Below are 13,284 nucleotides of genomic sequence, written 5' to 3'. Positions count from 1 at the left end.
TATTTATCATCAATTTATCTGAGAATTGAATTATTTAATTACAGGAAATCATAGATTTTCTGTGCCATCGTTTAAATATATAAAAGAGAATCATTTCATAAAGAAAAAGTAATCTGGGCCAAATATCGAAAGAAGCTCTGCACGATACCGCCCTCCTGTGGAAAGATCTACTACTGCAGGACTCAACACACTAAAACCTTCAGTTTATTTTACTTTATATATTTAATGTATTTACGCTTTACTCTTCATCAGAGTTACATATGATCAAACAATTATTTAGCAACACATTTATGGAAATACAAATAAAATATAGATTTTACGTCATGTTTCCTGTTTGGGTCAGTTTCGTCTTTCTGTTAAAAAACCCAAATTACGGACTGAATACAGGTACAGAAGTGCAAAATATAATCGACATAACAGCGAGGATCTGTTCAGAATATCGTGTTTTTTATACCAATAAATAGGATGTCCTTTAATAAATATGAGGTTGAGTTGCCACTTAGACTTTCAATTTGATCCGAGCCACGAAAAAAGCAGCGGAGTGAAATGTCTTACTTTTTTGTTCTATCATGCACACTTAAAACCACCACCGAAGAAGAACTCGTCTTCCTCTTCGTCTACTCAAAGCTTGTATGGCTTTTCTCTGAGCTGCCGAGAGGCGCCATCTGGTGGCGGCAGCAGTGAGTTGCCTCTCAGTCACATGAACTGTGATCAGCTCTCTCAAAACAGCCAAAGCTATGATAAAATAAGGCAATCTGAGCCAATTAACCAAAAGAAGCGCCGCACTACAGATGCAGAGTGAGACCTCATATAAAATTCACTTAGACTTCCACTTTTATCCGAGCCACGAAAACAGCAGCGGAGTGAGATGTCTTACTTTTTCGTCTTATCATGTGCACTAAAAACCACCGCCGAAGAAGAACTATTTTACATCTTCTTCTACTCAAAGCTTGTATGGCTTTTCTCTGAGCTGCCGAGAGGCGCCATCTGGTGGCGGCAGCAGTGAGTTGCCTCTCAGTCACATGAACTGTGATCGGCTCTCTCAAAACAGCTAAAGCTATGATATAATAAGGCAATCTGAGCCAATTAACCAAAAGAAAGCGCCGCACTACAGATGCAGAGTGAGACCTCATATAAAATTCACTTAGATTTCCACTTTTATCCGAGCCACGAAAAAAGCAGCGGAGTGAGATATCTTACTTTTTCGTCCCATCATGCGCACTAAAAACCGCCGCCGAAGAAGAACTCCTTTTCATCTTCTTCTACTCAAAGCTTGTATGACTTTTCTCTGAGCAGCCGAGAGGCGCCATCTGGTGGCGGCAGCAGTGAGTTGCCTCTCGGTCGGATGAAGTGTACCTTGTTTGAAGACGAGCACTGAACGGAGCCTGTTTTTTTTAGCCATGGACAAAAACAACTAAAAAAACTTCTCAGACAGACTAAGCGTCTTCTGAACGAACCTGGAGTTTGTTTTTTTTATGTTCAAATGGAGCAGAAAAAACATTTATCATCGCTTTACTGCGTTTGGATCCTCATTAACTACGGTAAGTAAAGACCGTGAAATTCCCCTGCGTTAATAAATTAATATTAAATTAATATTCGTACTCCTGATCTAGAATTTTTTTTTTCTCTACCAAAAACACTTCTTATATTCTTGTAAAATTCTTATAAACATTAATGTTTATTATATTATATAGGACTAATGGGGGCAGTGTGTAATTTATAAATGATTTTATTAGTTATCATTTAATATTATAATCTCCAGTTAACGGGTTGTAGTTTAAATTAATAATTGATTAATCCCTCATAATATTCATATATATATATATATATGTGTGTGTGTGTGTGTGTGTGTGTGTGAATAATATGAGCATTTAAAAATATGTTAATTATCAAGGTTATATAAGCTACTTTTAATTTTATATTTAAATAAAATTTAAATAAAATAATTCAACTTGGAGCCAAGACAGACAAGAAGACAAAATATGTCAAATGTTGTAAACTATTTTTAATTTAATGACAGAAAAACACAAATTAAAACCACCAAGAGGAAACTATGAAAGTTGCGACCTGTACATTTAGTTTTCTACAACAGAAAAAGCTCAATGCACATTTAATAACACATTTAATAATTTAATGCTTCAGTGTTTAAAAAAAAGAAATGACAAATATTGTTTTTTACGGCTTTTAGTAAAACTAAACAAACATTTGACACATGCATTTTAAAAGAGAAGTCAGTCTTTGAACTTGATGAGCAGCAACACATAAAATAAAAAAGTCCAACACAACGTCACATTTGTGTCACAGTTTAAAGCAGAATAATTAGTTGTCAACAAGGAAAAGATCATAAACAAACAGTCTCTGTGCCTCGTAATCCTAAGAACATGTTATCTGTGTCTCCTCCTCTGGCACTGCCTCACCTGAAACATCATTTGATGCATTATAAATAGCCAATATAATCACAAGAGCTGGCATTACACACATTTGCACAGTTTGTGCTCTTGGCTCGCCGTTTATTGCACCGGCTAATCCTAAATTGCTCGCCGGTGATGCCAGATTGCTTGCCAAAGTTCAGAGAGAGAAAGAAAAAAGAGAGAGGTGAGCAGAAGAAGACATTTCAACTCCTGCAGCCTCCACCTGCGAAACAAATGAAATCACAGCTGACACAAAAGGTCGAACAGTGGAGATTAGAGAGGTTTATTTCAAGCATGAAATTATGAGTGATGACTGCTGGGAAAACTTGGCTAAGTGTTGCTCAATTATCTCCAACAGTTCTGCTGAGTAACAAAATAGAATCAGCCATAGATCTCCGGCTCGATCAGTGACATTTGATGAACATAAAGTTCAGGTAATTGCTTCTTTTTATTGTTCCAGAGAGAGGAGACAGCATTTCTCTCTGACTCTCTCTGCTGTTATTTTAGCAGAAGAAGAGATTACGAAGGGGGAAACGTAGAGATCGTCCTTTAGACACATTTCAACAATGAAAGAGTAAAACACACACAAAGCATCAAAAAGGAGGCAAGAAAAGATTGAAACTCTGAGTGTGACTTCTTATCTCTGCTTATAAGCTAAAGGATTCTTTCCGTGTGTCTCTGTGTCAGCTCTCTCTGAGGACTGGCCTCGTCTCCACACCGAGGATGATCTCTTCAGGAGTTTGTTTGGAAGTTACAGCAAGTGGACGCGTCCCGCTCGCAACGTCACCGACGTGGTCGTCGTCAAGTTCGGCCTGTCCATCGCTCAGCTCATAGACGTGGTGAGAACACGAGCACATTAACCACACACACACTCGCTCATGCACACTCCTTATTGGCTGCTTTCTGTCCATTTTTCGCTCCACTGCAGGATGAAAAAAATCAGATGATGACGACCAACGTTTGGCTGAAACAGGTAGGAAGAGAGAAGCAGACCCGAGGGACTGCGTGTCATCTTTTCCTTTAAACTGTCGTTAAAACACGGTGCATGTGTTGGCAGGAATGGACGGACTACAAGCTGCAGTGGGCGCCGTCAGACTTCGACAACGTGACGTCCATCAGAGTTCCCTCGGAGCTCATCTGGGTGCCGGACATCGTGCTCTACAACAAGTACAAAAACACACACACAGCAAATTCTCAGAGCTTTAACGCTAAAGTCGAGATTTATTTCACACACAGATCCAGTTTAATATGATTAAAAGTTTTATCCTCGCTGAAAAAAAGTAAACTCATCCGTCTGCCTGTTACTTATTTGCAAACAAAATTCCCTTTTCATTTGTCATTAAAAGCACAAATGAACTTTTTCTGCACAACACTGATATCAAACTTCTGTCCAATTAACTAAGAGTTCAGAACAGCACCTTCATTATTCCTGTTTTCAGTTTCGTTAGAAAGGCTGCTGTTCTATATGAAATATAGTCTTTGCTCCACTCGTTCTTTCTTCTACATTAAACTCTCAGAGATTCTAAAAATGACACAAATCTGAGAGGACATTTGTGGTAAGTTTGTGTCGTTCTTCCTGTGCTTTTCTTCATTTATATGTCCGTCATCGTTTGTTTTCTTTGTCCTGGTGAAATGATAAATGACTTCTTCAGGGGATAAGGAACTCATCACCTGCAGGCTTTTTTTTCTTGCCAGTAATAAAAAAATAAGTAAAGAAGTGAAAGAATTGCAGATCCAGCTCTTTAAAGGACCACATCCTGAAGGGGAACATACAACATGAGAAGATGCCGTCATGAGGAGGAAATGCTAAATAAATGGATAAGTAGTTGTGGAGTTTAAAGCTTCAATAAGAGCACCATGTTGGCCCTCTAAAGAGCTCATGTGCTACTAAATACGCAACAACTGCATAAGTACATCTCTTCATATCAAGTGCATCCACTGCTTTGTTGTAAATCTGCAGCAGAGAGGATGAAGCTCCTGCACTGAAACGAACACGACTTTGAAATTTCCGCAGGTGGAGCGAGAAATTATCTGTAGTGATCAATTACCTGCTTGATCAGCGTGTGAAGAGGAGGAAGGTCAAGCGGCTTGGTAACATCACAGTGTTTCTGCAGATTTCTGCAGACCCGTGTGTGATAAATGTAAATTACCCCTCTGAATAAATGACCCTGATTCCAGCGCTGTTGCATCACACAGCTTTAGTCTGGTTTCGTCCCCGCGGGGCTGCCAGGAAGTATTACATCTGAAATTTGTCTGGAAGGAGGCGAAACTTTCTCCTCTTTCAGCACTTGTTCAAATAAAGTTGCATCACGGGTGCCGTGTCGTGTCTTTAACATCCAGTGGTTAATTATTAATGGTCTCCTGTGTGAATTGGAAATAGCCCGAGGTTTCTTGTTTCACCTCGGGAGTTTGAGACTTGAGATGTGACGGAAACTTCTACGTCTTCTAAACAGAACACAAAGGAAGAAGTCAGATCAAATCTTTATTTTCCACATTATTCAAAAGGTTTTCCTTGTTATTTCTCTCCGTACTTCTAATCCTCATCTTTGGTTTTTGTTTAATCAATAAACTAAATAGACTAATAGTCAACAGAGTAAAAACTATTTTGCTTTAATTGTACGGTTAAATATGTAACCAAAGCAAACTGCATTTCTTTTCTGGGGTTAATAAAGTAGCCTGAATGTCTCTTTAGGGGTAAAAGTGTGAGACAGGAAGTACATCAAACAGGAAATTAAAAAAAAGTCTTCTTTTCTTCATCCTTTACTTTGCTTCTTTCTTCCCCCCGACTCAACGCTGACCTTTGACCTCGTTATCTCCCTTTCCAGTGCAGATGGCGAGTTCGCTGTCACTCACATGACCAAAGCGCACCTCTTCCACACGGGTCGAGTCCGCTGGGTCCCGCCCGCCATCTACAAGTCCTCCTGCTCCATCGACGTCACCTTCTTCCCTTTCGACCAGCAGAGCTGCAAGATGAAGTTCGGCTCGTGGACGTACGACCGCGCCAAGATCGATTTGGAGCCCTTCGAGAACACGGTGGACCTGAAGGTGGGAACAAAGACGTTTTAATGTCTAATAAAAGCACTTAAAGCAGCTGTAACTAACATTTCACACCTGCAGGATTATGTTAAAATGGAGTCTGCAGGGTGGATCCTCTGAGGCTAAAACTATTCTGATTTCTAGAACTACTGGGAGAGCGGTGAGTGGGCGATCGTCAACGCTGTGGGCACCTACAACATCAAGAAATACGACTGCTGCCGCGAGATCTACCCAGACATCACCTACTACTTTGTCATCCGCCGCCTGCCGCTCTTCTACACCATCAACCTCATCATCCCCTGCCTCCTCATCTCCTGCCTCACCGTCCTCGTCTTCTACCTGCCGTCCGACTGCGGCGAGAAAATCACGCTGTGCATCTCCGTGCTGCTGTCGCTCACCGTCTTTCTGCTCCTCATCACCGAGATCATCCCGTCCACGTCGCTGGTCATCCCGCTCATCGGCGAGTATCTGCTCTTCACCATGATCTTCGTCACGCTGTCCATCGTCATCACAGTGTTCGTGCTGAACGTGCACCACCGCTCGTCAGCGACTCACAGGATGCCGCGGTGGGTTCGATGGCTGTTCCTGACGGCGGTGCCACGTTGGTTGTGCATGAAGCGTCCGGTCCACAGGTCAGTGAGGAAGCTGTGCTGATATCGTTCCCAGAAAACAAAACATCAGGTTCTGCAGAAAACAGGGAGCGAAGAGCGGGAACATTTTCAGAATAATCTGGCAGTTCAAGTAAATAAAAGTAAACAACGGTCTTTTTGCTCTGCTTTTGGTCTCCACCACCTCCGAGAATAAAAACACACCTCCTTGTTTTCTTCTCTTTGGACAACTCAGGCGGCGTCACCTCAATGATAAGCTCCTCCCCCTCCGGAGTCCAGGCCACTTCACCTCCACGTGGATCAGTGAGGAGTCAGATATTGATCTCCATGGTTACGAGAATGAAAACCTTTGCCACAGCAGCCACCGTCTCGACATCTTGGACACGAGAGGTGAAATGAAGTTCTGCGACCTGCATGGCTGCGAGGAGGCCGATCATGTCGGGGGATTTGGGGTGAAGATAGCTCGTCAACAGAGGATTTCGTCCCTCTCGCCTCCTACTGCTCGATGTCTGGGTTACACCATCCTCCCCCAGAGACCCTCCACCTTCAGCCTGGACTGGGACGACCCTCCTGTTGAGCACGGTACGATCCAGAGCACCCCGGCCTCCTTTCTGTCCCCTGCTGTGGTTTCTGCCCTGGAGGGGGTGACCTACATCGCAGAGCATCTCAGAGCTGAGGATGCAGACTTCTCAGTGAGTATATACGCTTATTATTGTGCCTCTCTTTACCAAAAAGATTCACAGGTGTTCAGTCCTTCACTTCTGCGTTTCTCCAGGTCAAAGAGGACTGGAAGTACGTAGCCATGGTTGTGGACCGGATCTTCCTCTGGATGTTCATCATCGTGTGTCTCCTCGGGACAGTCGGGCTCTTCCTGCCGCCGTGGCTCTCTGGGATGTTTTAGAAGCAAACCAGATATGGAAACAGTGATTCATGTTAAACAGTTTACAGGTTCACTTGCATGTAAACATGTCAAGTTAAGTTTACTGATGTTTTATCCACTCTAAAACTTTAGAATTTGTTTAATTGTTAATTAAACTGCTTTAACTTAATTTTAATGTTAATTAACTTTATGAATGATTACAATAATTATGGAACTATGTAAGCTGTTTTTAAGCAGATTCTCTATGATCATCCATCCCAGCATCACGCCTCTCAGATCGTTTGAGCTTCATCCTCATTTTCCTTGGCAGCTCTTAATAATATGAATGTACAATAGGATGAAGAAAACATTCAAATCAAGATGCAGCATCCATCATATTTTCTTCCCAGTAAGCCTATAAATACTTTAGAAGCATGCTTTATAGTGTTGTTCTGTATTTCCTGGACTAACATGCCACCCTGTTTATCTAACTTCAGCGTGAACGCACTCAGGACAAAAAAGGCTTTGAGAGTTTGACACTCAGGGAGTTCACTTATACCCAGAATTTATATTCTTAAAAACACCCAATGTTTGAGTGTCCTCCTCGCATTTCCATGCCCATTAACACACTCCACAAAGCATGCTTTCAAGAATACAATCAATGACAATATTTTTGACGACATCAGAGACTTTGCATGTCATAAAGACTCTCTTGTGCTGGCTGAAAGCATTTTTCTTTCTGTATGTTGTGTGTGTAGCTTCTGCAGGACTCCCTTTTTCTTAGATAAATAAAGCTTCGGTAAAAATCAAATAAAAATATATATATTATTTTGCTTAAAAGGTTAACAAGAGCCCCAAATAATTGACTTAAAAAACTAAACAAGGTATCAGTCCATAAAACTTATATTTTTGTAGCCATGGTAACGGTGTGTGTGTGTATGTCTGAGTAAAGATAGACAAAACAACAGTCGTGACAAAAACTTGTTATTCCAACAGAGACACTTTAAGATGAATAAAACATTTCAAGAGATAATAAAAACAGTGATTGAAATACAATTTATACAAAAAAGGTGCATTTTAAAGAAAGTCAAGCGAATCATTATATAGACATTCATTTCATGGCAGGTTTTTTTGTTTTGTTTTTTTGCTTCTGATGCTACCTTGTTTCTTTAAAGTCGTCTTTCCTAATTGGCATAAAGCATTTGTTTTCTTTTGGTGTACATGGAGCTGAGCTTAAACACCGCATCAGTGACAGCCGTGGGGAGAAAGGGGAACACCTTGAAGAAACACATATCCATCGTGGACACCAGCAGGTATCTGTATTTGGGTTTAGCGGATGTGACCGCGTGCAGCATGGCGTCGATGACGAGGTCGGCGTTCTTGAACCCACTCCTACACGTGGACAGGAAGTACTCGTTGGCGAGTTTGACGTACTGCATGTTGAACCTCTGCTTTCGGTCATCGTCCAGTTTCTCCCAAATATCATACGCTGTTTTCATCCTCACGATGTTAGTGGCCTGGCCGAAGTTACCAGGCTGGATGATGCTGACCTGAAGATAAAAATCACACATTCCTATCATCAAAAACTGTCTTGGATTAAATGTATCTGAGCAAACATTGAGATACTTGTGTGATTTAGGTCATCATTTATCCTTAAAAATCAGTCATGTTGTTTTGATACTGGATGAACACTATTGACATAACCGTAACTGGAGATACAAAACACTGACTTCCTGTTTGACTTCAGGCATCACATGAAATCCACCGCAGACTTTTTCTTATCTTAACATCGTGCCTCAGAGTGCTTAGAGGACTTGTGTGTATGTAATTGTACCTTCACGCCAAAACTGGCCATTTCCACCCTGAGGCAGTCCGCAAACGCCTCCAGGCCTCTCTTTGACACGCTGTACGCGCCCATGTTCAGGCAGTTAAAGAAGGAAAAGATGCTGGACATGAACACCATCCGACCTGTGACATGTGTCAGGACACGTTAGAGCATGGGTTTTTTTTTTTAACTCAAAACATCAGCACAGGTTTAAAGACAGGCTGAACGAGCTGACCTTTGGTGGCACGGACCAGAGGTAGAAACGCGATGGAGGTTCTGATGCAGCCGAAAAGGTTGATGTCAACCATGTGGTGGAAATCTTTAATGGTGCTCCATTCGATCTCAGCCCAGTCGGAGATGCCTGCATTGTTCACGACCGCCCACAGCCCTGAAAGTGAATGAAAATCACAAGTCGAAAATTTAGGTCAGGCAGCACGTTGCAAACAGATAATTTAGTTTTTTCCACTCATATAATCCACCTGTATGCAAATCCATAAAAACCCAAACTGCTTTAAGTGTGACATTTAATATGTTTCATCTTAAGGATTTTAAAGACAATCTCATCTAAAAGGATCAGAATATTTTCACTAAACGTTTAATGGAAGCACATTTTGACAAAAAATATGGTAAGTCAATTTTATGAGGAGCTGCAAGCTTTTAAGATCAATACAATGATTTCAGAGAAAATCTTAAAATCACAAAAAAGAGTTGAGATTCAGTTGCACAAAGCTGCATATTTCCTAATAATGATTATTACAAAGAAATGAAAATTAAGTGACGCTTTATCTCCTATCTTTTCTTGCAAGCTTAGCTTTCATCCACATTAAATTAAACACAAGATTTCTTTTTTCTTCTCACCTTTCTCTGGTAAGTTCTCCTGCACAATCTTCTTCGCCTGCTGGACGTCTTCATCGCTGGTGACGTCCAGCTTGAGGGTTTTCAGATTTTTGGAGCCCAGACTCTGCAGGCTGCGGGCCCCGGGTCCTTCCGGACACAAACACCCTGCAAAGACCACAAACCCTCTCTGGTCCAAGCATCGAGCCAGCTGGTGCCCGAAGCCGCTGTCGCAGCCAGTTATGAGAACTGCAGAGCCGTAACCCTCCTGCATGATCACCGGTTTGCGGCAGACCAGTTTTGCGAGGAGGACGAGCAAAATGGCAGAGATGGAGAAGATGCCAATGACTTGGCCGATAAAGAAAATGTGATTCATTCTGGCAAAGCGTCTACTGACCACCTCGTCTGGAGACTGTCTGCTGCTGCTACTGCTGCATTTTATGCAGAGTTCATCTCGCCTTCTGATGTATTTGGGCTGATTTCAAACAATTAGTTCAGGTTCACATGTGACTGTAAGGAGACACTTTATACTTGTGTTTACAATCATTCATGGTTTTTCACTCTCCTCTTCAATTAATTCGTAAAACAATATCACGACTCATCTTCCAGAGAGGATAGAAAAGCATTCAGGACTGCCAGTTCCTGGAATAACTTTAGCAGCAGAGTTACATATGAGCTAAGAGTCTGGAGCGATATGTGATTGTCTTCATGTATGTTGACGTTGCCAGGAACTGCAGAGGCAAAAAGCATGCAGACTTCAATCTGATTCGGTTATAGCACTAAGACATAATTGCAAAGTCTAGGCTGCATATCTGATTGTCATATTGTCACTTCACCAAATGCTGCACAGCTAGTTAAGAATTGTAGAATAAGTTTGGATGTGATAAATATCTGTCTAATTTAAACATTTCTAACTTGTCTTATTTCTGTGTCACAAAGGGACGAAACAACTTCCTTACATTATTTATGTAGCCCCTCATGCACTGTGAGGAATTGAATGCATTTCCAAGACTGTGTCAAGTTATCTCACAACATTAGTAAGTAGGCCTGTAATGAGTTAGGTCATTTTAAGTGAGCCCTGAGGGGGACACAGACTTGTGAAGAAAAATGTTTCTCAGCATGAACAACCCCCTCTGTTGTCCCAGGAACTGACTGAAAGGTTTGGTCAGAATGTTTCCGGGAAAAATAACTTAAGGCATTCTTCTAAAAATTTTAAGAGTTATGAAATGTATCTCGATGTGCTCTATGGTCCCATGTTCAGGTCTTTTAAGATGGGAAAGAGAGATGTATTAACCCACTTACTCGATGAGAGGCAAGAGAGTCTGGAGTTTTATGTAAGGTAACTGAAGTGTATTAAGCTTGTGACACAGTGTGATATAAACTATTATGTGAACTGTAACTGTGCTGGTAAAATGTGAACTTTTGTTAAAGCAATAAGTGTTCTTAAGGAAGAGCTTGGTTTAACATCCAAGAGTAGGAAGTGGTGTATTAGGGGTCATTATTTCAGAATGTGAAGGATAACATTTGGGTCTAAACAAGAGTAAACATGTGGACCCTTAGGAGATACTACGAGGGAGTCAAACCTGCATTGACTTATAATCCCTAAGGCCGTATGTTTAAAGTAAACACAAGGAGGATAGGATGTATGAGAAGATGCTGACCTGAATGCCATTTGTTGACCTACAGTAAGTCCAAATAAGGGCATGGATGTTCTTCTGTTGCTTTGACCAAATGCTGAATGAATCCCAGTGTCCGTCTTTATTGGAGAGGGATCGCCCTCGAGGCTGGTGACTCTCCCAGGCTGGAGCGGTAACGCTGCTGTTTCTTGTCTTTGTAAATAAACATCTTAAATTACCAGAAAGTCAGTGTCAGCGGATATTTCTTCATCACCTGCACATCATCATCGTCATCATCATGAAAGACGGATAAACTACATAACTTACATACCTATTATTTTTTAAGATAAGTTGAAGTTTCCAGGCCTCAACAGTAGTATTGGCTGCTATTAGATTGAGTTAAACTAATGACTTACATTTTAAACTGCATTGCTCGGCGGCTTCAGTCGGTCAGCTCTTGTTTCTCAGGACATGCAGAACTTCAAGGACTCAGTGGATCCATCCTTGTTTTGTCGGCTGCATTACAAAGAGCCTTTTCAACAGCACAGGCTGTGCTTTGTACTGTGTGAGGAAGGAAGAGTACCTGGAGAGAGCCCAAACATCCACAGGGAGAACATGCAAACTGCACAATAAAAGACTGATTTGACACAGGAACCTTTTTGCTGTAAGGTGATCAGGCTAACAAAAAAAACATTAAATTAAATCCCCAAAATCCCTGTTTCCTGCAGGGAAGGACGCTGCATAACATTTAAGTCAAATGATTTACATTTCAGTTTGTGTAACCACAGAAGAAGAATGACCCTCGTTGTGTTGAATCACACGTTTCGGTTCTTTTTTCCCGAAAAACTAAATCTGAAATTCATGTAATAAAAGTCATGCTTTTTTTGCATTCCAAGTTTTCTGTTTTTAAGAAAATTGTGTTTCTCGCTTCGAGGACAATCATGTGCTTATTTTGGATTCAAACCTATTTACTACATTTGTGTAAAAAGTTGAGGTTATCAGTTTTACACGAAGGCTGTGTTTCAATAAGAGATCAGTCGCTGTCCTGAGCTCACTCTGATGTTCTTCCCTTATAAACAGATGAAGTCATTCTTCTTGTGTAACACAAACACAGTTTTTCATGAAGCCCTGACAAGGATCAGTGTTTAATGTATGAGTGACAAAGATAAGATCCATGTCTTTATGCCAACACTAACAGGAAATATAAACATTTGTTGACAAGCGTCAAGATCATAATTGTGTCTTATTACGCTGCCTAATCAACGTTAAAATCCTCCAACAACAGATTGTCCCACGAGTCACTCTCTATACGTCCTCTTTGTTGGATGTACTTGCTGTTTTTGTGAGAAACACAGGGATCGTTTCGGAGGGAAATATGTGATTTATGAAGTCAGAAGTTTGTCAATAAGGGGAAAGTCTGGTAGGAGATTGTGTTTTGTTGGTTCGCTTCTTACAGACAGAATATTTACAAAAACAGGTCGTAGGCAAATCACAAGTTTCACCATCTTAGCTCTGCTGCCTCTTTATACTTAGAGACACACGTTACACAGCTCGTCCTGCAGAGAACACTCGTCATGTTGTGCTGCACTGAGTGCAGATCAGATGAGTCAGTCAGGTTTATTGTTGCAACGGAGAAGGTCACACTCTGGATGTTTTTCAGATTATTATTATATAAAAAAAAATATTTGATGAAGAAAAAGGGAGAACAGGGAAATAAATGCTCATTAACATCGTCTGCAAAATGTTTGCAACCAGCAGTGGGCTGGACAGTCTGTCTGCTCGCTGTAAACTCTACTTCAGTCCAGTCTAGGTCAATGAGCTAAATGCAACCAGGGGTAGGGAAGAGCAGTGACTCCCCCTGCTGGTGCAGATAAGTAACTGCAGAAAGTTTAGGCAGATTTCACTTATGACTTTGGATACGGTTTATTCAATTCACGGGTGACAGCTGGAGTGGACCGTCACAGTGGACCAGCACACTTCCTCATAACTCGGGGCGTCTGTGGCACTGTGCACGTTTCAGTTTAATTAATGTCTTTTCTTTTTGTTTTCTTGCACGTACAGTTTAAATGTAAAGCTTCAGTAAGACACCCTCACT

General features: G+C 41.2%; 2 protein-coding genes across 2 annotated transcripts; one reads left to right on the top strand and one right to left on the bottom strand.

The window, feature by feature from the left end:
* The first annotated feature begins 1,113 nt into the window (after window positions 1-1,113).
* LOC306818398 (neuronal acetylcholine receptor subunit alpha-2-like) lies at window positions 1,114-6,978 on the top strand. Its single transcript, XM_079335959.1, has 8 exons — window positions 1,114-1,541; window positions 3,099-3,250; window positions 3,340-3,384; window positions 3,469-3,578; window positions 5,237-5,456; window positions 5,592-6,079; window positions 6,291-6,747; window positions 6,831-6,978. The coding sequence occupies exons 1-8, from the start codon at window positions 1,484-1,486 to the stop codon at window positions 6,954-6,956; spliced, it is 1,656 nt and encodes a 551-aa protein (XP_079192085.1). The 5' UTR covers window positions 1,114-1,483; the 3' UTR covers window positions 6,957-6,978.
* Window positions 6,979-8,049: 1,071 nt separating this feature from the next.
* On the bottom strand, window positions 8,050-10,198 carry LOC306818399 (D-beta-hydroxybutyrate dehydrogenase, mitochondrial). The gene is made up of 4 exons (XM_079335960.1): window positions 9,598-10,198; window positions 8,975-9,127; window positions 8,749-8,882; window positions 8,050-8,464 (listed from the first exon to the last, which is right to left on the bottom strand). The coding sequence occupies exons 1-4, from the start codon at window positions 9,947-9,949 to the stop codon at window positions 8,099-8,101; spliced, it is 1,005 nt and encodes a 334-aa protein (XP_079192086.1). The 5' UTR covers window positions 9,950-10,198; the 3' UTR covers window positions 8,050-8,098.
* Between the last annotated feature and the right edge of the window lie 3,086 nt (window positions 10,199-13,284).

The sequence above is a fragment of the Symphodus melops genome, assembly GCF_947650265.1.
Source record: "Symphodus melops genome assembly, chromosome: 23".
Classification (NCBI taxonomy): Eukaryota; Metazoa; Chordata; class Actinopteri; order Labriformes; family Labridae; genus Symphodus; species Symphodus melops.
The sequence above is the reverse complement of the archived record's forward strand: the minus strand, read 5'-3'. Positions and strand labels throughout refer to the sequence as shown.